We start from the raw sequence: 24,970 nt of genomic DNA on the forward strand, positions 1-24,970 counted from the left end.
AGGGTCTCGCTCCGTGTGCTGAAGCCACTGACGGACTAGTATGTAACATGCCTTGCAGACATAACACACATTTCATGCTACCAGCAGTGCCTGGACTGTTCTGCTTCAGCAAAAGAAGGGCTGCCTCTGAATAGCTGCTGACGTCACATAGGTGTCAACTGGCAACCACTGTGACTGAACGATGTGTCCCCTTCTGTGTCTGCGCCAGCTATTTAACAGCCTGCTTCACTTTCAAGTGCAAAGTATTTAAGCGGTGGCACTTTCACAGCCAGCCAGAGAAAGACGCCAGTCAGTGAGATCTGCAGAGTGAGGGCAATGGCAGACTTGTAGTGAGGGGATAACATTAATAGACATTGGAGGAGGTATGAACATTGCTTGACATGACAGCAGTCTTCCTATCACTAGTATCTGTCAGATGGGGTTGTTTAAACAGGGCTGGTCCTTGTTCCAGCAGACACTTTTATAGTCAGTTACATATTTGCTTGCTGAAGACCTTTTTTAGGGTCTGCCAAATACATGGATAATAAAAGAAATTCATGTCTTTGGTTTTTTCCCTATGGTCATAATTTTTTATTTCTTATCATGAGTATAGGACTGGTGGAGCAGGTCCTGGGTTGCGCAGAGGTATGTCACTGTGAGCACTTGATAGTGAACTGCACGGACAAGCAGATGGAAGAATTTCCCACAGCTATCCCAATGGACACCAGGCAGCTGGTTCTAACTCGCAATAATCTCACATATCTTCCTTCTGAGGAGCTAAACCTCTTGATTGACCTGGTGTACTTGGACTGCAGCCGCAATATTCTTGGAGACTCTTTGGAGGCTACATTCATTGCTTTGCCCTTGGTTTACTTGGACCTGAGCCACAACAACCTATCCAAAATAACCACAAGTACTTTTTATCTTCTCACTAGCCTTGTAGTTCTAAAGCTTTCAGACAACCCCAACCTGCAAGAAATTGAGAAGGACTCTTTTGCCAACAATACAGGGCTACGGCACTTGGACCTTAGTCGAACAGCCCTGACTTATCTGGATGTGAGTACCGTGAGCTCACTGCCAAGTCTACGAACACTAGGCCTCAGCTTTACCCCTTGGGACTGTTACTGCCCTCTGAAGGAGTTCCTGAAGTGGGTTATGGAGACCGAGGTTTACTTTATAGGTGAGTCTACTATGAGAAGTATCAACTTCTTAGAATTTTCTAATTTTTTATACAGATCTGTGGAAATCGAGCCATATTAACAAAATATATTGTTACTGTTCAATCCAGGTGTCAGTGCTCTTAAAAGGTCATGTATTGGGTTTCACAACAAAACTTATCCAGTGAACACAGCTCTTGTTTGCACAGGTCTAGGCCAGGTACAGTCATCTGTGTTATAGATAGTATTGGCAGGCATGATATAAATGGCAATGGGAAACAGCAAGTAGCCTCAATGATACGCAGTGCTTAATCAGCTCCTTCATTTATTGGTGTTTGGTGCATGTGATTTTGGGAAGTTTACAAGAGCCCCCCAAAAAAACGTGTGGCGTATTTTTTTCATTTCCTTTCATGGTCTGATAAATGGTGCATCTATTGATGTTGGGGAATCCTGGAGCTAACAACCAGTAGCTGCAGGGTCCACACAGCCAGTTAGTGAATCAGATGCATATGCCATTATGAACATGCATTCTGGAAGTGATGCAACCCCCATCTTTTAAACAGATTTCCATCAATAAGCAAGCACAGTTGCACTGGGCACGTTTGTGGTGGACACAGCTCAAAGCACTGATGCAGTAACAATGGAATTATGCAGATAATGCTGAATTATGGGTACAAAATAGCGTGATTTGAATCCAAAAACGCACGCTGCACTTGAGTTAGTATGTGACCTCTTGTATGTTCTCCCTGTCTCTGCGTGGCTTTCCTCCAGTTACCTCAGTTACCACTCACTCTCCAAAAGCATGTGGCTGGTTAATGGACTCCTAATGAAACTGACCCAATTCTGTGGTATGAATGAGACAGGAGTCTTGCTTATGAGTCCCACTGAGCAGGAACTAATGTAGGTGATGAACAATTTCTGTAAAGCTCTGTGCAACATATCGGCGCTACAGAAATAAAGGAGACTGAATGGTAATCAATGGAACCTTCTCTACCATTCCCCAGTCATTGGTCCACATAAATATTCTGATTTGGTTTAAATCTACAATTCATGGGATATAAGGATATAAATTATAAGGTATATTAGAAATCACCTTGAGGTCTGGCCCAGACTGGCAATCTGTGGGTTCTGGCTTTTTGGGCTTCTGTGTATTGGAAATGCCAGGGCCTATTTTGGGTCTCAGTCCAGACCTGCTTAAGGTTTATGGAAACCCCTAGAACTGCTCACTGGCTGCTAGCATGTTAAATTGTATGGTGGGGATTATGTAATGATTGTACCACTACATTAAATAGAACCAGTATAACAGGCCCTTCAGTGCGCTGAGTATATTAAGCTTTCCTAATCTCATATTTTTATGTCTGTAATTCTTAATTCAGACTCTAGAATACTATAAAATGTACAGGTTCCAGTCAGGAGCAGATAATTACGAACAGACTGTCTTTCTTCTGCGCATCTTTCCATGCCTTATAATGGCTGAAGGACATTTATTTATGGGCTTACTTGTAATTCTGTACAGACTGTCGAAAAAAAGCCTGTCTGGAAAGTCAACTAAGATAAATAGGCAACAGCTGGCAAGTTTATAAACCCTTTAGTCATGGCAAGGACTTCAATCCATTTCATGGAAAATGCAGTTGTATTTCTGGAGCTGCAATAAGACATGCCTTTGTTGCCTTTATGTTAGATATTTAGGCTGAAGAATAAATTGTAATGTATGAAAAATAGAAATGATTAAACCCTGGGTCAGTGATTTATTAAGGGTTTTTCCTTGCAGAGCATACTGTATGTTCTAAAGTATATTAATTGTGTCTGGCTCAGGTTGCCAAATAAAGGTTGTTGAGTGATATAGGGGTCAATAACTGCATGATGTTTGCAGAGTGACAAGTGGGTCAATAGACAAAGAGCTCCCCAGACTCTGCGGATAGATGTAGGGGCCAATTGATGTATTACTCTCCAGGCAAGACATATGTACAAATACATTACTGTAGAATGCTGCAGACTAACACTGTAGAGGGATATAGGGGGACATTTACTGTATAATAATACAGAATCACCATATTGTATAATGCTCCAGACTCACACTGCAGAGAGACAACAGGGTTCAACAGATGTATAACCCTCTAGACAAGACATAGGAATATCTTACTCTGCATTCTATAGACTAAAGGTGGCCATACACGCACCGATAATATTGTACGAAACCTCGTTTCGTACGATATTCGGTGCGTGTATGGTATGTCGGCGAGTCGACCGATATCGCAGGAAGCTGCTGATATCGGCCGACTCGCCGATCGGACCAGTTTGAAAATTTTGATCGGGCGCCATAGAAGGCGCCTGACCAAAATCTCCCTTCAGCGCTGAATCGGCAGAAGGAGGTAGAAATCCTATTGTTTCTACCTCATTACCTGCCGATTCAGCCCTGAATGGTGTGTGGTGGATCTGACGATGTTTCGTGCGACCGATGGTCGCACAAAACATCGTCAGATCGCCACGTGTATGGCCAGCTGCCATACACGTAGCAATTCCGATCTTTCGTGCAACCATTGGTCACACAAAAGATCATTCCCACCCTCCACTGACATTCAGGACTGATTAATTAGATATGGAGGTAAAAACAATAGAAATTCTACCTCCACCTGGAGATTCAGCCCTGAACGTAGATTTTGCTTGGGCGCCTTTAACCGCGCCTGATCAAAATCTTTTAACCTGGCCGATCGGCAAGTCGACCGATATACACAGCCTTCTGCGATATTGGTCGCCTCTTCAAGCAGCCATACATGCACCGAATATCATACGAATAAGGTTTCATACAATATTATCGGTGCATGTATGGCCAGCTTAACACTAGATCGAGATATAGGGGTCAGTTGCTCACACCGTAGAAAGACATAACGGCTAATACATGTATAATAATAACAGACGTGTATTGTTGATTTAGATCAAAACAACTGGGTATATTTTTAATAAGTCTTTTATTCAGTCACCCCAATTACAGGAAGATCCAGTGCTGAAATTGGGGAGAGATGGGCAGGGATATTTCTGTGAAAAAAGGGAGGGATGGTGGGATGCAAGAGTTTTAAATCCTGGAATCTTCTGCTCCTCCCCACTTCCCCAAACAAGCACAAGATAAAGGGGAGAAATGATTGCTGGGAGAGAATTAGAAAAGAGATGGAGAAGTGTTATATAGATGAAGAAATTAAAGGCATCAGAGAGAGTTATATAGAACAGGATAGGAGTAACAAAAAGATAAAATGAAGGTAGAGGAAGGTATTAGACTGAGGAATGATGAGAGGTTGTGCTGTGTTATAACACACGATACACAGCCAAGGTGCTGTATTGAAGCTAAAGCTGAATTGCCAGCCAAGAAAATAATATGCACAATTTCCATTTTGGGGTCCCTACAACCCACAAACTGGGCATCAAACTGTTCATTAGAAGGAAATAGCAAAATGGATTTGCTTTAAAGTAGGGATGCACCAAATCCACTTTTTTGGATTCAGCCGAACCCACAAAACCTTCGAAAAAGATTCGGCCCAATAATGAACCAAATCTGAATCCTACTTAGCATATGCTGGGGGTGAAACCAGAGAGTTTGTGGGTGAGGCTCATTATAACAGTGGGTGTATATTTAGCACATCAGGCTACACATAGCGCACATAGCATCCCTCCACTTTTTCCCCCCAATTCAGATGGACAGTCACTGTTCATACCACGCCTAGGGCCACAAGGGAGCCACTAGGGAAGGAAAGTTGTTAGTTAAGGCAGATCAACCCCAATACAAACTTGGAATTTACAAAAAGAATTCAAAATCACAGAATTTTGTGTCTGTCTTTATGCAACTTTGTGTCGGAGTCAGTTATTTAGAAAGACATTTAGCTCTAATACATTGTCTTGGAAAAGGGAGCACACACCCATGAATTTGACCTAACTGCCAATCAAACTATGACTTCATGATGAGCGAAAGATTGCTGAGAAGGGGAATACTGAAGAGTAACCTGATCATTTCAGAAATGATAAAGAAAGGTTTTACTGATAATATCTAGGAAAGGTATAGTGGATCCTAGGGATGGCACTGCACACATTCAGGCATTTATTTTTAAAGGGGTTGTTAACCTTTAAGTTAACTTTTAGTATTCTATGGAATGGCAAATTCTAGGCAACCTTTCAACTGGTCTTCACTTTTTATTTATTTTTTTAGATTTTGAATTATCTACCTTATTCTTTTGCCTCTTTCCAGTTTCAAATGGGGGTCTCTGACCCCGACAGACGATTGCTCTGTGAGGCTGCACTTTAAGGTTAATGCCCCACGGAGGGATTAGTCGGCCACAATAAGGCACTGCTACCACAGGCAACTAATCTCTCCGAAAAGCCTTTCCGCTGGCAACAAAATGAATCGCCGATAGACAGTTTCCTGCAGGAGGAAACTTCACGCGACTTTGGAAAAAGAAAGCAACATGTTTCCCTTTCAACTGGCGATTCACTTTGTTGCCAGTGGAAAGGCAATTTGAAAAGATTAGTCACCCGCGATAGCACAGATTTATCACGGGCAACTAATCTCTCCGTGGGGCATTAGCCTTATTGTTACTGTTACTTTTTATTACTTTCCTTTTTATTTAGGCCCTCTACTATTCATATTCCAGTCTCTAATTAAAAGAGTGCCTGGTTGCTAGGGTAATTTGGATGCCAGCAACAAGATAGCTGTTGAAATTTTAAACTTAACAGCTGCTAAATAAAAATCTAAATAATTCAAAAACCACAGATAAAAATGAAATTGCAAATTGTGTCAGATTGTCACTTTCTACATCATACTAAGAGTTACATTAATGGTGAAAAAGAACTTTAAGTATACACTTGGTACTGTTGTATAATGCTTTCCTTTTGAGAATCTTTAGAATGTTTTCAGTTAAAGCAATGCTGTCATGGGAAAACATTTTTTTTTTCATTAATAGAGCTTCTCCAGCAGAACCCTGCATTGTAATCTGTTTTCTGATTTGTTTACATTTAATTTTAAATTTCACATGGGGCTAACCATATTCTTCATTTCCCAGGGTGCCATAGCCATGTGATTTGTTTTCTGATAAACTTCAGTCACACTTTACTGCTGAGGTGCAAGTTGGAGTGATATCACCCCCCAGCAGAACAGTGGGAAGAGCTATCATGCTGATAGCAGCTCTCAGTAGATATCAGAATAGCACTCAATAGTAAGAAATCCAAGTCTGGCTTGGGACTCCTCCAGTTACATGGGAGTAGGAGAAACAATAGGTTACCTGAAAGCAGTTCTAATGTGTAGTGCTGGCTCCTTCTAAAAGCTCAGACTCAGGCACAATGCACTGAGATGGTGCCTACACACCAATATTACAGCTAAAAAAAACACATTTTTTTGTGTAAGAATAACATTTTAAAAGGCAGCGTGAATTATTTGCTATGTAAACTGTGTAATTTAGAAATAAAATGTTCCCCTTAAAAATCATGACAGAATCACACCAGAAAAATTTGAATACAATGATATTGGTGGCAAGTAACAAACCTGTAACAAATAATGAGCAGTTAGCACTTACTGGTCAACTGCAGTGAGGCTAATACAAAAAACAATTCTGGTTAGTTGCTATGGGTTACTACTCTGTAGTAAAACGTATCCCAGTTTGGTGAATCCCCCACAGAGTTCCAGAGCATGTTATAAATTGATCTATGGCACCACAGGGAGCAGTGACAGAGCATGCAGACGCCATCCTCATATAATAGGGAAGGTCTACTGTTACAGGCGGCGGTGGTTCCCCTGGGGTAACCTGATGACTAGTCATTTACCCAGGGATTCTGCCTGTACACTATACTGGTTTGTAAATACCTGGGGGGAATCACAATGGCAATATAAAGGTTAGTATGCAGAACATTGCACAGTTCCTAGGAGACTAGAGGGTGGTAGTAAGGGTCATCCAGCTGGAAAGGCTGACCCCCTGCTGCCTTGTAAATTAAGAGTGATGGTGGCACAGAAACTAGGAGTGTTGGATTAGCCAAGGAGAAAGGGAAAAAGGTTAATAAAAAAAAGTATATAACAGAAATTCTGTGACGGTATGCCAAGAGAAAAATCTGTTTATACAGCACTGACGTATTCTGTAGTGATGTACCATAGATGGCTATAAAACACATAGATCACATACATATTCTGACCAACACTAAGGTTTATATACTGTAGATAAAAGACTAAAGATTTAAGGGAATTTGTAGAATTTCTAGCATTTTTTATATTTATGACGGTGCACAGAGCCTTATGGGCTTGAGTCCCGGGAGGCAGTAGCTACAGTTGCTGTATCTGCTTAGCAGGGCAGTACACACCTTTGTTAAAATGAGCACAATAAATAGATTTGTGTTAAAAATGTATTCTGCCTATTGTTTAAATTTAACAAAAATCCAAACTTTTCTATTTTTTTTCTCTTTATAAAGCACTAATAGAAAATTGGTTTGGTTTTCCATTGCACTCATTCCCCTTTTGCCCTTGTACATAGAGTAACATGTTCATAGGCAAATTCGTAGCTCTGAATAAAGAAACCCTGCCCTTCCCCAAGATGCAGCCTTAGGGCTCTGGAACGCCATCCCCCTGGCGAAAATGTAAATGACCAGTGGGATGGCATACGCGGTGGTGCGATTTCCCTGAAATCGTGGAAGTTGCCTTGACTGGTATTTCGTTTTATCAGCATCTCCTCTGCTCAGCAGAACAGGAAGTGTCAGGAAGTGCTAAAGTGCAACTGGTTTAATATTTTTATTTAGTGCAAGAAAAACATATTTCTATGAACAGGCAGAAATGATGTTCAACACAAGCCCTATTCATTCATCTCACCGTACGTGTTGTTTGTACTTAGTTCTGGCATGGAGCCTGTGCGTTGTGCAATACAGGAACTGCACCTATTGTTGTCAGGCACAAATAGCTCAGGAGATTATATAGTACGTAAGGAAGAAGATAGCAGGCAAATGATTTCATTGCTAAGCACCCTTTCTGCACATGTTGTTAGGACACAAAACCTGCTAGGGGGCAGCGTTCTCCTAATGTTCTTCCACATACAGTGGCCTCGACAGGGAGGGAATGAGAACAGCAGCATCTTTGGGGTGCGAACACTTTCTATATCACCTGATCGCTAGAACCACCATTTATTAAGTGATGATGCCCTAAAATATTTATAGATGGACCTTTTATCAATAGGGACGTGTTCAGTGTGTTCATTTAATCCTATAGTTTTACTTTTTAAGAACTGCTGTCTGTGCCAATAATCAATTTAGGAGACATGGTGCCCCTGCAACAGTTAAACCTGCACAAAGAAAGGAGCACCTCTGGCACCAGGAACGCAGAGAGTAAGGGGGGAGTCCTACACCCGTCAGTGGTGTGCTGGGCGCCAATTTTCAGTGCGGACTATGGTATAAACTGCCTCTGTATGGGTTCTGACACAGAATCCATACAGGTCTGATATTGTGATTCCATCTTTTGCATATATGTACTCTGGATGGTTCCAGGGTTTCCAACAAATGTTTTGATCAATCCTGATACAGTCCATCCTGAAATGGACCAAAAGTCCAGCATACTCAGCATTACTGTAGAGGGACAAATTAATTTTTTTCTTTTTTTGGAAATAAATGCAAATTTTTTATACTCCCTTTGGCAATACATGTTATCATTTACTAGTAAAATGCAGCAAGGTTAGCAAATCACTTGTGCGTAAAATTGCATTAGACATCAAAAACAGATTTCCAGCTACTGGGACCAAGGTTAAAGGCAAACTAAAGGCTTCTAAAAAGTGAAATAAATATGCACAGAGAGCTGCCCTGAGCATATTCATGATTTAAACAGTTTTTAAGATAAAAAGACTTTAAAAGCCTACTTTTTGGACTCTTCTTACAGCAATCAGAGATAACAAGGAATGCAGAGAGGTTAATAGGTATCATAGATATACTCATAAATATCCTGCATAGTCACCTTTGTACATTACTGAAAGTTTTGTGTTCCTATCAGTTTACTAACAGGTTCCCGGTAGCAGCACTAAGGGGTCAGCAGCAGCTGTCGGGGCACTACCTGGGGCTCTGGGATACTGCTCTGTGTTTTTCCTGTGCTGCTTACTCCCTAAGCAGCAGGGAAAAGACTGGTGTTATCTTTTGACAAACAGTAGGATGCCACAGGGTGACACAGAAAATAAACAACAAACAACTGAATTTGAAATGTTTTCTAAATTATTGTAAAGAAATTGAAACGTATATGTTAATTAAATAATTTGAATACAGAATTACTTGTGCACACTGTTGGACTTTGTCAGCACATTCTCTATTTGCAGATAAAAAAGCAAGGAGTGTATAAAAGATAGAAGAAGAGAGATCTAGGGACAGAGAAGAGCAGAAAAACCGACAGAGAACTTTGCACCTTGTGTAAACCAAAAGACTATAACTGGCTTAAGCTTTTGTGATAACAGCCTAATGTTATCGGGGATGTGAACCATGAAATATACTATCCCCTTACTTTTTTCCTGTAACTGACAGATAATGTGATTCATTGCTAAAGAAAACTCCTACTCCAGGCCTAGTAAGCCAAAGCAAGCAAGTAGTGATGTGCACCAAGCAGGGCAGCTAGTGAATGAGAAATTACAAACAGTGGGAAAAGAGAAAGACTTAAAGGAGAAATAAGGTACACAAATACTTAAATGTCCATAGAGTGGCCTTCCTATGGTCTCCTAAACTGCTGTATCTTTATTCCAAATCATTAAGGAGTACCTAGTCTAGAGAGGATTTGTCTATTCCTTTTCCATTGTAGCCACCATCTTGGCTTGAGTTGTTATTTCTTCACTTTGTATATAAAGTGGATTTAGAAAGAGCAAGTTGGTTGACAAAACCCACCTTAAGAATGGGAATGGGATTCAAAATAGGCCCTGGCATTTCCAGTGCACAGAGGGCCAAACAACCCCCCACCAGCCCGTCTTACAGCAGCTCCTCTGGCATTTGCCAGAATCTTCAGATTGCCAGTCCAGGCCTGCCTAATTTTATAGAGATGCAACAGAAAAGCAAAGACTCTGTACCCACTTATTATACGGTTTAGTCCTGATGTGTGGCATAGTCAACTGTTAGGTTACAGTAGGGAAAGGATTACTTTACTTCCTACTGATATTGATATATGGCAGCAACATTTTTGGATTTCTTTCCTTCATAGCAAGTGCTTACACACTCCAATAGTGATGGAAGAAGCAGAGCTACACACATCTAGGTGATTGTAGTTCTAATGTTTTTTTAGGCTGAAACTTAAGTTAAAAGCCAAGGCAGAGGGCATTGGCAGTTCCAGGTTCTTCTCCACTAAAAAAATACAGGTGAAAAATACACCCTGTGCCATAGCCCTGAAAAAGTAAATAGCCATGTTTATTTACCCGGCAAGACTTTCATTGCGGTATTGCCGTAAACACTAATTTCCCTTGTTCTTGTGTTGGAAAGGTGTCACTTCCTCCATTAGCATCTGATTTCCTTGCCGCAAGTCAGTTGTAGATTTCAATGCAACTCACTAAGGAAATAATGGAATATTCTCCAGATCTGAGCTGTCAGGTTCAAGTGCTTGCCTGCACCAGTTTATGCACTTGCTTCTTCTGATGAATTATGTGCTTTTTGGGTGAGTAGGAGCTTATTCAAGTTTCAAAGAAGTGTGTAGGGGTTATGTACCTCAAATAGACACTCAGATTTGCATCCAATCTAGCGAGTAAAGATACTGTAATATAAAAGGGTATCTTTCCCTTATACTATGAAAGACCAGGGACCTTTTCACTGGTAAACATTCCATTTGGTAGTACAGTCTCTGTTACACCACTAATACATTCACTTCTTATCAGCGGTTTTGCTTTACATGATAAAGGCTGTGTGCTGTGTGCTACTCGCTGAAATGGAAAGAACACATTCTTAGAATGGGTGGGATGGTATCAACTCTCACTGGCAGCTTCTCTTACCATCTTTGCTGGGCTAGATCATAGGATAAGCCATGCTTTGTCTTTAACTAAATGTCTTATGTTAGCACAGAAAGAACAGTCTGTGGCTCTGAATGCATTCAAAGTGACAACAATAAAGCAAAAACCTGTCCATGTATATGACAGTTAAGCAAAAACCTGTCCATGTATATGACAGTAAGGCTGATGTCCCATGCCGAGATTAGACGCCAGTGATAGATCTCTGCTACCACGGGCAACTAATCTCTTCTTAATTCCTTTCCACCTGCAACAAAGGGAATCGCCAGTCGAAAGGCCAACGCATCGCATTTTCCAAATGTAAAGTTTCTTGCTGCAGGCCAAATACTGGAGCACTGTTAAGGGTATAAACCATGGCGATTGCATCTGCATTTATCACACTGCAGTGCAGTAAGTAAATCATCCCTTACATATAAATGTCAAGAAACCAGGTGCCTGGTGTATTATACCACTAACATAGAAACTGGGAAATGCAATGCTAATTTTTGCATTTTAAAACATGCCCATTTTAGGTTTTAAAAAAAAAAGAAACGAGTCTGGAATAAACTATTATTTCAGGAAGTCTTCTCATTGAAAGAATCATGGGTAAGTATAGCTAAAAAAATTGAATTTCGCAATGTATTATCCTTAATTACATAAATATTAAGTTGCAAACGTTAATTGCACATAGCACTTTTAAGAAAGTGACATACTATTTTTTTAGTAAAAGTTTTATTCAATACAGTGCACATAGTTCAGACAGACAAAGAGACACTAAAAGGAATTTTGAATTTTAGGCTTTCATGTGTTGGGGCTGAAATCTGTCTGTCACAAAGGGTTTAAAGGGTTAAAGCAATGCCAGATGGCAGAGTCAGGCCGCTTCAAGCTACTTCATCCCCAGCTGAAATACACCAGGAGATTACGCTAGGAGTGCCATGAACCTATCACAAAAGTTGGCACAGTTGGAAAAACAGATGGTTGCCAACCTTTTCCTGATGAGCCCTGAGCCAATATACCCTTTGCCATTTATTAATATGACCCTGGCTGAAAGCAGGATACAGAAGAGACAAAGAGGTGAAGCTGTATGTGGCTAGAATACAACCTAATAAAGCACACAATCAAATTCATCTAAAATTCGTCTAAACTGTTCAGCTTAATTCTGGTTAAACTGCATGGACTGTATGTCTATCACATTTCAGTGGATGAGGTTTTTACAACACTTTCAGCCCACATAGGTAACAGAGCATTGCTTGCAGCTTAATGGCTTTCAATTCACAGCTAGAAATTCCCTTTGTGGTGTGCTAATAGCTAGAAGGTTTCCTGGTCACCTTTCCCCTTCCTTCTGTCCCTGTTTGAAGCTGACAAATTAGAAGGGTTTCTCAGGAACACAATGCAAGACAAAGAGTTCGTCTTTCATAGTCGTGTGTAATTGCATCTTCTCGCTTGGAAACAGGTACACATTGAATGCTAGCACTTATCTGCTGGGGTAACAGGTTCATCCGTAACACTTACTGTATATCCAGTGACTAGGTCAGTGTTATAGGAACCAGATCTGGTGCTCTCCCGGTCATGCCAATAAGGGCTCATTGCTTAAAAATAACATCTTCCGTCGATCCTATCTCTGTGTATCACCTACATTATAAACTTTTCACCCCAGCAAGTTGCCCATAGTGAAAGATTACCTCCTCGTCAAGAGTGAATGTATGCATCAAGCTATAGCTCCTGCAAAGTTATACACTCATCTCATGTTTGTTCTTCAAGAAAGTAGCCTTTAGCCAACAGGTCTGATGGAAAATCTCAAAGTGTGATGGAAACTATAGGAATGGTATACGGAATTACTAAAGAATTAAACCAAATTTACACTTATCTGCACATATTAACAAATATAACTTAGTTGTTCTAAGCTTCAAACACTTGAGGTAGCTATAAACAGGCTTATAAATGTTTATAAATGGCTTAGAAAATACAGTTTGACAGAGACTGCATTGGTGCATTCATGCAAACCTCTCAAGATGGGTCTATTTAGACATATTGCACTTTAATTTCTAGTCTCCCCTAAATGTCAGTGATCTGAAATCCCTTTGTTTTCTTCTATCACATACCTGCAACCCAATGACTTGACAAAAAAACTGCAATCTTTTTACCTTTCCCTGCCTTCCCAGGATTTAAGACCACTGTTTACACCTATTTTTGCAGAATCCTATGAATAGGCAGTGGCAGAATAACATATATTCCTATATGCAACTAGAAGAGTGTACTCATAACACATTGCACAGTGATTTCAGATTTGAGTTAAATCTACTTTAGTTTTAATTTTCAATTATTAAAAATAAAAACATCCTTTCTAGTCCAGTGTAAAGTTTGGTAAATGCAACTTCCATATTCAGTAATTGATCTTGTGTCCTATGGTAGTCCCAATAAAGTTTTAGAATTGTACTTTTTCTGTGCCACTAACTTACATTGCTTGCAGCTCACTATTTACAAGGAATCACAGTTCCTTCAAGGATGATAACAATTACAACAGGAAAACCAGATCCTACTGGGGGGTTTGGGAGTGTAGGGGACCCTGAGGTCTTAAGAGCTGCACAATTGTAATATATACAGGTATGGCACCTGTTATGCAGAATGCATGGTACTTGGGTTTTCCGGATAAGGGATTTTTCTGTAATTTGAATCTCCACACTTTAAGTCTACTAAAAAATAATTTAAACATTAAAAAACCCAATAGGTTTGTTTTGCCTCTAATAAGGATTAATTATTAAACACAATATATTGTTTTATTATTAAAGACAAAAAGGAAATGTGTTTGGAAAAAAATTGTATTATTTCATTAGAATGGAGTCTATGGCAGATGATTTTTCTGTAATTCAGAGGTTTCTGGATAATGGATCCCATTGTAGTATACAATGCCAGTCATTATGGATAAATGGTGTCAGGGGGTTTTGCCCTGCCCTGAAGGCCAACACCACTGCTGAAGCAGCTTTAGCTGAAAAGGTGTCCAAGGCTGACACAGGTAAGTAGCTGGGATGGGGGTAGCTTACAATAGTCCAAGGATGACTAGACACAATAGAAAAAACATCTCACTTGGCTTCTCAAATAACACCCCTGTTCCAGGTGTAGTATAGCCAGACTGAAGGAGTAGAAAACACTGCAGAAGCAGCTGCTGGTTTGTGAGCAAGGTGCTAGTTACCCACATCTTATTAGTGACAAGTGATACTGAAACTATTCTGTACAAACCTGATACTTGTTTATGTCACTGTAACAGAAATGTGCATGGAAATGTGCAAACTTGCATCACTCTGTTGCACTCTGTCTGGCTCAGGATTAGGGTTGGCACCTCATCCCTTTAATACCAGCTACATATTGAATCCACATCCTGCATGGCTAATTAGCAAGTAATTTAGATGCATTCTTCAGACTCAAAATGATTTATGTGCAGCCATGCAGCAGGCATCTAAATGAATTGCCATGCAGGATGCGCATTCAATATGTGGCCATTGGCCAGTATTAAAGGGGCGAGGTGTAAATCCTACTCCAGTTACTGGTATAAAACAAATGCAGTACATTAGTTTTATAATGATAAAGACATGGTTGGGCTGGGCAGGCGGGACAGTGCCCCAGTGACTCAGACCCAGTCACCCCCAGGAAGTATTGTTGCCTCCCCCAATCACAGAGAAGGAAGTATAAGGCACTTGTAGGTAAGGGGTAGGGATTCAGCAGGTTCTCGGACCATTTCAACTGGGGCAGGTTGGCATGGAGGGAGTGTGGTGGCAGCCATAGTGGGCCCCGTTCACTCCAGTCCAACACTGGATAAAGATTACAGCCTGAGACGATGGGTTCATAAAGGGGTTTTTATAATAAAGTATATAGTAGTATGAATGTTGACATACATCAGCAGATCCACTTGTTTTGTGAGATTGGCAATCACATCTTTGGACAATTTGGCCACTCAAACTTAGCTTTAGATCAGGGCGACCCGACTGGAGGCCGTAGGCCAGATGTGACCCTCCAAAGGATTTTTATGGCCTCCAGTTTTCCTAAAGACTTCACAGACTTCACTGTATGACATAATCATTTTCATTTTACCCAGCCCTCCGACATGCTGCATGAGAAGTAATGGCCTGCTACATGTATGTTGGACAGCACTGCTTTACATTTTCAAACCTTTTGAAATTACACCAAAGTTTTTTCAAAAGTCCCATATTCCCCAGACATGGATAGATGGTCATACAAATGAGTGAGAAATGGGCAAGATGTTTGATGGCATTGGTTCTTGTGTGACCACCAACAAAACTCATATACCACTCTCATTTCCCAGCATGCCCCAAATCAATTTGTGTTCTTGTTTCATAACTGGGCAACAAGCAGTAGAAGAATGCATCTGCATATGAACTTTACAAGATAAAGACTAAAAAGTGGCACTCACCGTGATATATGTATCCCACCCCTTGAATAGGAAACCTAAGGTACAGACCACCTTTTCCCCTCAACCTCCTTCTTTTTTTATTACTTCTTTGTATAACATCATCTTTTTATAATAAGTCAGCACCCAAGGGGCTTATAATACCACAACACAGAAAACGTTTGGCGGCACTGTTTTATATGGTCACAGGGTTTGTGCCTAAAGCCAGGCATGAAAAGCATGCATTCCCATAGTTAGCTTTCACAAGGGTTAGCCTGTCTGTGGCTGCCCATCTGTTGCTGAACCACATATACCAGCATCCATGCTTCTGAAGGTCATTCTATATATAAAGCAAGCCCCCACTGTTTTAGGATTTATGGTAATGTGAAAATAATTACTGTACATCATTTTCCAATTAAAGGGGAACTCTGGCTTCTGTACTAATATACCTATCACTGTAATCTGTTGCTTCAAAAAGTATGAATAAATACCATTTTCATATGCTGAAATCCAGCTGCAAAACAGTTCTCTTTCTGCATCATTTGGAATTCTGCCAGGGGAGGAGGGACTAAAACACTGATGTTACAAATTATAACAACTTCTCCACAGTTTACAGACAGCATGCAGGAACTACATAACCCACAATGCATTACACTGCAATGTTCCTTTCCTTATTGACATCACATGTGCAAGGAATTGTGGGATTTGGATGCTGCAGGCTGAGGACAGTCAACTACTGTTATACTCTCTTTTAGTCTCAAAGCAGTCAGCCAGATCAGCAGGAAAACAGATGGCCAGGCTTAGGTATGTTTTCTTTTCACAAAGCTTATGTTATGTTTGAGTGGAGTTCCCCTTTAATATAAACTATATACCATAGGAGCCCAAAATGGTATAAACAATAAGCAGTGTGACCAAAGGAACACAGTACTCATGGTCAGTCAGTATCACTAGCCTCAATGTTTTCACTTGATAACCTGTCTGGAAACGAAGAGGTTATCTGACAAGGCTTATAAGTCAGCTGATCGGCCTCCAGGTGATAGTGATATAGGATAACTCTGTCTCGTAAGAGCATCTGTGTGGTGCCTTGCCATTTGTGCCTGCCGCCTTCGCTCAAGGAGACCTCCGTTCCAGCACTATGGGGTAAGCCGATAATATTTTTCTTGTTCTGTCTCACTTGCCACTGGCCCGTATGAGAGACAAATACATTCTATGCCCCTTTCCCACTGTGTATTTAAGTTCGCTAAGCAAAAGAAACAAACATTATATGCTTTCTATTAGAGACACGACAGTTCCACTTCACTCTTCTACAGTCATCCCCAGAAAAACAAGGGAATCTGGGGGGAAAACTCAAGGCCCACAATTTGAGATGGAATGGGGGCTTTTAATAGCAGGTAATGAAGAGAAGGTGAAAAACAGACAAAGTAACATATACACTGCAATGTAGTATTTGTTCTATAATATATTAAAGGTAATATATAAAACTAAGCTTAACTAAAGTAGGGTAGAAATACTGTACATGATGTTTTAGGGGTCCCGTACCAGCCCAAGGCAACCACAGCCCTTTTACAGGGAAGATCTGTGCCCCCAAAGATGCCCCAGTAGCTCCCCATCTTCTTTTCTGCTGTTTCCCTGCACATGCTCTGTGCTGCTGTCACTTACCTGAGCTTAGGGACTGACACACAATATACTGTATATATAGAATATAAATGTCACAATATACTGTATATATAGAATATAAATGTCACAATATACTGTATATATAGAATATAAATGTCACAATATACTGTATATATAGAATATAAATATCACACTATACTGTATATATAGAATATAAATGTCACACTATACTGTATATATAGAATATAAATGGCACAATATACTGTATATATAGAATATAAATGGCACAATATACTGTATATATAGAATATAAATGGCACAATAAACTGTATATATAGAATATAAATGTCACAATATACTGTGTATATAGAATATAAATGTCACAATATACTGTATATATAGAACAGAAATGTCACAATATACTGTATATACAGTATAGAATATAAATGTCACAATATACTGTATATATAGAATATGTCACATTATAAAGCTGATTAGTAAATAGTACAGTTTATTACTCTGTAGCAGCTCTGAAACAGTATGGTATATTGGAGGTATGAACTAGCGATTTCACAGTATGGTATATTGGAGGTATGAACTAGCGGTTTCACAGTATGGTATATTGGAGGGATGAGCTAGCGATTTCACAGTATGGTATATTGGAGGTATGAACTAGCGGTTTCACAGTATGGTATATTGGAGGGATGAGCTAGTGATTTCACAGTATGGTATATTGGAGGTATGAGCTAGTGATTTCACAGTATGGTATATTGGATGAGTATGAAACACTGACTTCACACTGTTATGCAAAATGTAGCCTACTAGTGGCTCACAGCATGTCCACTTGTTTTCTGTTCTGATAAACAAGCTCAGACATGAGGATATCCTCCAGTGGGGCTCCTCTTGTATTTATAATATTATCACAAAAATCCAGGGGGGGGACGTGGTTTAATGGTCTAGAGCAGAGATCCCCAACCTTTTTTACTTGTGAGCCACACTCAATGTAAAAAGTGTTGGTGAGCCACACAAGCATCCAAAATGTTCTTTGGGGATGCCGAATAAGGGCTGGGATTGGTTATTTGGTAGACTCCATATGGACTTCTAGCCTGCAGGAGGCTCTGCTTGGAGTAAAATCATGTCTCTGTGCTTCCAAAACTTGCCTTCAAGTCAAAAATTCAAAAATGGGCAAATACATTGAGGCCACTGGGAGCAACAACAAAGGGGGTGGTGAGCATAATTTAGTGAGCCACTGGTTGGGGGTCAATAGTCTATAGGAAGTAGCTTAATGTAACTGTGGTATGTCCAGCCAAACCATGCCATATATAAGGAGCTCTTATATTGGGAGCAACTCACAACGTTATCTTTCCTCTACAGCAGTGGTTCCAGGGTCGGACTGGGCCTCCAGGACATCGGGAAAAATCCCGGTGGGCCCCAGCGGCCCAGACCCGACCGCTCCTCCCGACGTGTTAAATTACACGCACTCGGGGGAGGATGTCAGGTGGGGGCGCTGCGAGGGGGGTTAGGGGGGCCCCTGCAGGGGGGGAGCGGAGAGAGACTTAGGGGACACGGCCGGCAGGGGCACCTGCAGGGCCCCCGGGGCAGGAGCCCCAGTCTGACCCTGAGTGGTTCTCAACCTTCCCAACCATAAAATTATTCCTAAGACCATCGGAAATATGTGTTTAGGCGACCCCCTACAGGTTGAGAACCGCTGATCTACAGAGAGGTTGCAGTGACACGGTGGCTGCATAGGAAAGGCTACAATTGAAGGCTGAAACAGTAATACCGTCCAAGAACTGAAAATAAATATCTATTGAGCTTTTAAAATTTCGATTAGGAAAACCAAAAAGGTATTTGAAAGGATTACACTAAGAGAAAAAGAATTTGCTTTGGAATCTAATTGCCTTCTTCATGTTGGTATTGGCTTCTGAGCCAAATCTGGCAGATATTCAGGGAAGGCTACCAAGAGAAGTACTTTATCTATGAGTAGAATAAATTGGCAAACCTATGGGATTCATTATCCAGAAACTCGTTATCCAGAAAGCTCCAAATTACAGGAGGACCATCTCCCATAGACTCCATTTTAATGAAATAATTCAGATTTTTTAAAATGATTTCCTTTTTCTCTGTAAAAATAAAACAGTGCTTTGTACTTGATGGTAACTATACTGCATGAATATGGATTCATGCAGTATAGTTACCATCAAGTACAAGGTACTGTTTTATTGGATTTATAAGGGAGTTTATTTAAAGGGATTCTGTCACTTTTTTTTTCAACAACAAAAAAATTTGGTAACAATGCTGCTTTAGCAAATTTCACTGAAATCATTTTTTTAAAAGAATAAACAGTTTTTTTTATATATTTAATTTTGAAATTTGACATGGGGGTAGACATGTTGTTAGTTTCCCAGGTGCCCTCACCCATGTGCTCTGTATTTAGTCTCACTTTACACTGCAGGTTGGAGTGGTCACCCCACTCCCTTTCCCCACAACAGCCAATTAGCAGACAATAGGAAGGTAGCAAGATAGTGGCTCCCTGGCACCTGTATTGCTAAAAATTCCCTCATGCCCCACCTAGTGGTAGAATATCACTCAATAGTAAAAATGCAAGTCTGGCTCAGCCAAGTCATGACTCCTCCAGTTACACTGAGAAGGAGAAACAATAGGTTATCTGACAGCAGTTCTATTGTGTAGCGCTGGCTTCTTTTAAAAGCATAGGGTCAGGCACAATGCACTGAGATGGCGCCTACACACCAATATTTGAACTAAAAAAATTAATTTCTTGGTTCAAGAATAGAATTTTAAATGGTACAGTGAAATAATTGCTATGTCAAGAGTGTAATTTACAAATAAAAAGTAAAATAAAAGGTTTTAGTAGATTTATGGAATGGTGATTGGGAAAACCCTAGGTCCAGGGCATTATGGATAAAGGTATCCAGGATATTCCTCTTACACACACTGCATGTTTCACAGTCATACTAAACTAGTATTAGAGGCCCCCTCTGCACATAATCTCGGGTGATAACAGGAGCAAAATCACAGGTAGTCTGCATCCCATCCCCCCTACAAAATTGTGGGTTACTATGGAGGAAGCAAACCCCCCACCAGGCTCCCTGCTTCCTCAGCAGTTACACCACTGTATAAGAGAAAGCCCAACTGCATTTCATTTGTACCACAGACATGAACAGCAGAAGCTGCACTATGAATAATAATAAAACCCATTATTTAGGATTATGTAAGAGTTCTGGTTTCTGTAGTTCACAATTTGTGGACAGAACTGAGTGACAACCCTCATGTTAACAGCACCATAAAGATATATTGTGTTACACAACTACAGCAAAAGACAATGCAGATTAAATGGCACTAAGGCATAAATACTTTACGGTTCTACATACATTCGATCTGGACCATAGCTTTGCTACAATGAGCTTGTGGACACTTGCTCTTCATTGTACATATGAGAGTAGGTCTTCTAAATGTTTTATTGTGGAAAACAGTTGTTACTTTACTATTTAGCAAAGCCTAGCCAGTCATTTGTGTTATTTATTTTTCATAGCTGTAGAAGCTAGGATGTCCTCCTTCAAGTCAAGGAATTAGCAGCAATGAATTTCCTGTGATGATAAGAGAAGCTCAGTGGGTCGAACATAGTTTGGGGGGCATTCTTGGCTGTATCTAAGTTTGTGTTAACAGGGGGTGTTATCTCCTGCCTCAGCGCTGTAATAGGCAGAGAGGGACCCTTTGTGCTTGAATGATTATAGGGGTCAATGACTGACTGTGGTGCAGGGTGAAAAGTGTCAAATACAGTGGCAAGCAACCATATTTTTTACTCGTTGCACCCTCACCTAATGCAACACCTCTGGCAGTTCCTTGCACTCTGGAATGGGGTTGCATTTCCCCATGAACACAGCACTGCATGCTTTCGGTAAGGTTGTATTTATGAGTAGAAGGAAGGGGAGACATATAGGCCTTAAGCATATAAAGTTGGCTTTACACTTTAAAATCCACATTTTGGCGATACTCCCACATAACATGGGCTATACTGGACTAAACCATCAAATTACAAGGAGAATATGGGCCATCTGACTGAGGACCACATCAATGAGCCGATGAGCTCCTTGATCTGACAGGAAAATCAAACCTGCTCCACATATGCCCAATTTATGCCCAGATATCAGTTTGGTAGGTCCTTTAAAAGGCCCCATTCATGGGCAAATAGGCTTCAGAATCAGTCTGAAGAGCCTGAATTGGCAGCTTAATTCTGCCCATGTATGACCACCTTTAGGAAGGGCTAGCAGACCCTGTAATTACCACCCTACCTATAGTGAGGAAGCAGCAAGACCCCAAGACTAATTCTTTAAATTCTTTAAACTTGTGTCCAGGTCATAGTAAATGACCTCTAATATGTGCAGTGATATACAGCAATCAAGGTTATATTAATATGTGACTCCTTACCAAGTTATAGATTCGGAATGGTTTTATTGAGGAGGCCCCTTTTGCCATTTAGACACTACAAAGGTAGTCCTATAGCTAAAGGAAAACAAGGATCTATATTATAATGTAGCAGCTCTGTGACTTAGGAGCCTGACAGTTGGGATATCACTAATAACATATTCTCCTCTTTGAGCTAGTAGCCTGCCAGTTGGGATATCACTAATAATATATTCTCCTCTTTGAGCTAGTAGCCTGCCAGTTGGGATATCATACATAACATATTCTCCTCTATGAGCTAGTAGCCTGCCAGTTGGGATATCATACATAACATATTCTCCTCTATGAGTTAGTAGCCTGCCAGTTGGGATATCATACATAACATATTCTCCTCTATGAGTTAGTAGCCTGCCAGTTGGGATATCATACATAACATATTCTCCTCTATGAGCTAGTAGCCTGCCAGTTGGGATATCATACATAACATATTCTCCTCTATGAGTTAGTAGCCTGCCAGTTGGGATATCATACATAACATATTCTCCTCTATGAGCTAGTAGCCTGCCAGTTGGGATATCATACATAACATATTCTCCTCTATGAGCTAGTAGCCTGCCAGTTGGGATATCATACATAACATATTCTCCTCTATGAGTTAGTAGCCTGCCAGTTGGGATATCATACATAACATATTCTCCTCTATGAGTTAGTAGCCTGCCAGTTGATATATCATACATAACATATTCTCCTCTATGAGTTAGTAGCCTGCCAGTTGGGATATCATACATAACATATTCTCCTCTATGAGCTAGTAGCCTGCCAGTTGGGATATCATACATAACATATTCTCCTCTATGAGTTAGTAGCCTGCCAGTTGGGATATCATACATAACATATTCTCCTCTATGAGCTAGTAGCCTGCCAGTTGGGATATCATACATAACATATTCTCCTCTATGAGCTAGTAGCCTGCCAGTTGGGATATCATACATAACATATTCTCCTCTATGAGTTAGTAGCCTGCCAGTTGATATATCATACATAACATATTCTCCTCTATGAGTTAGTAGCCTGCCAGTTGGGATATCATACATAACATATTCTCCTCTATGAGTTAGTAAACGGTCAGTTGGGATATCATGGATGGCATATTCTATTCTATGAGTTTGTAGCCTGCCAGTTGGGAGATATTCTCCTCTATGAGACTCTAGTTGCAGTTCTTTAGCCAAATAGTCAGCTTGTTTGTTACATATCATTGGTTCCCATAATAAAGTAAAACACATGAACCTAATGCCTCTCTGTGTGGGCTCAGTGTGAGGCTTGTAAGGCCAACTGGAGCAGAACAGAGCAATGTTTTTGCAACCTATTCTTTTTAACTCATTAGTAACAGGTGAGAAACTGTTGTTATTTTTTCTGTTACGCTATTCAAACTTATTATCTCCTGTTTCATTTACTGAAATATTTTCAGTTAAAAAGGAAAGGAAAGCTTTCTCCTTTGCTACAGCCTTTTATTGCAAAAACTCTTTCCACTCCCTGAATGAAGTACAAAGGGCATTTAAGAGGGAATTGGCTTGCCCCTTCCATGTGCATCATTCATAATGTAGAGGGAAGAAGCGGCTGGGGAAATAAATCATTTGGGGGGCCTTTGTTTAATGCCTGCTTAGGGTAGGGGTTAAGTACAGGACTTCCTTTACTTGCACCCTAAGCCTTGTGCCATTAAGCAATAAAGGTGCATAGTGCAGTTGCTCTGCACCAGACATAAGTGCTGTGTGTATTACACACTAATAGGCACAATTTGCACTCATTAGCAAGCTTTGTGTTTGCACATGCATTAGTAAATGAGCCCTAAGGTGTTTAAAACTGCTGAGCAGAGGGGGAGCAGATGATCACAAAAGTAAATAGCAGCAAAACAAAAGTGCTATGGATGCAAATCATTGTTAGAATTTAATCTTATGATAAAGCATTAAATGCCATGGTGTACATTTCTCACAGCTATTCAGATTCTATATATTTATATATATAGTATATCACTTTTACTGTGCATATACTATGATTTCATTTTTTTTTTGTGACACCCATAAACAAGCAAAGCTGACTGATAAGCTGTTTTGTTACCTCTAAAATCCTATTACACAAACGCCAGCCACAAGATGGCCCCATATTTTTATCATATTATCATTATTATCATTTTCATTTTCTACTGACCAGTTACGGATTCAGTGTCAGACATGTAGGGAACAGGGTCCATGGGCTGGATTAGTATTTGATGCCTTTCCCCTTTTCTAAAACCCAGATATGTGGCTTACCAGGACCACCAACCCACAAAGCCCCAGTGCAGCAGCGGTGTTTGGACACAAGTTACTTCAATAAATAGTATCAATATGTGCAACATTGCATCCATTTTAGCCCAGCCTTTTACATTTGCCTGTTAAACTAAGCAAACATGCCTGTTAAGCTAAGCAAAATATACAGTGTTGAACACTCCTAACAAGTTTCTTTTCTTTATATCTGGCAGATGCAGAAAATATGACGTGTAGCACTCCCATCCATATACATGGCCTACTTCTGAAAGACACAGAACCCCACATCAACCTAATGTGCATTCCCAACCTTTATGAGCGAGACTACCTCTTCCTCGGACTGGTGGGATTTGTCATCTTTGGTTCTGGCACTATTGTAGCGTGGCTCACTGGTGTTTGTGTTGTCATTTATGACCGTTTGTGTGGCTCCACTGATGATGAAGATGAAGATGACGAAGAACCTCCTCCACCCCCAAAACCAAAGAAAAAAGATGAATCGGATGTTTAGAAAAATGCACACGTGCAGATGCCAACAGGGTTCAGCCACACTATTTACTAGCTGCATAGCTAGTGGATAAGAGAATCAGGAGATGATAAATGGACCTGCTTTGCAATGATTAGCTGTAGTAGCTAGAGCTGGAAAGCAAACAACTCCAGGACCATATGATTAAACGTCATACAGATCACCTAGCCAGGCTGCCTATAAAATGATTATAATGTAGTGAAAAGATATAATCTATATGAGAGTCCATAGTATGCACTGGGTAGACATATATTTCACATAACTGATTATTACAGACAAATGGCGGGGGCGGGGCCTTGTGGCTAGTACTGTTTGTGGCCTTCCAGCAACAGGTTCCTGGGTTTTTCTGCATGGAGTTTGAATGTTCTCCCTGTGTGAATTTTCTCACACAATATAAATATAATACAGCCAAGTTAACTGGCTCCTGATGAAGTAAGTGTGTTTATGCTTGTGTATTACCTTAGATTGTAAGCTCCTCTGGGGAAGGGACTGGTGTGAATGAGGAAAAATCTCTGTGAAGCCCCAAGAGTTAATTCAATTTCAGTGTAGCTTCATTCTAATACCGTACCTGCTATCACAATGCTTTCTGTCCATTAAAAGACCTGATTCCATCCATA

The 24,970-nt window shown here is 40.4% G+C and overlaps 1 protein-coding gene across 2 annotated transcripts; it reads left to right on the forward strand.

Moving 5' to 3' along the window:
* lrrc52 (leucine rich repeat containing 52) lies at positions 1-24,970 on the forward strand. 2 transcript variants are annotated; one of them, XM_002933773.5, is made up of 2 exons: positions 1-1,159; positions 24,046-24,970. In XM_002933773.5, exons 1-2 carry the CDS (start codon positions 517-519, stop codon positions 24,336-24,338), a joined length of 936 nt encoding a protein of 311 aa, XP_002933819.2. In that variant the 5' UTR covers positions 1-516; the 3' UTR covers positions 24,339-24,970. The 2 variants fall into 2 exon arrangements, 1 of the variants encoding a protein (XP_002933819.2); XR_001170415.3 differs by lacking the exon at positions 1-1,159 and adding an exon at positions 16,439-16,628.

Source organism: Xenopus tropicalis, chromosome 4 (assembly GCF_000004195.4).
Source record: "Xenopus tropicalis strain Nigerian chromosome 4, UCB_Xtro_10.0, whole genome shotgun sequence".
NCBI classification, from domain to species: domain Eukaryota; kingdom Metazoa; phylum Chordata; class Amphibia; order Anura; family Pipidae; genus Xenopus; species Xenopus tropicalis.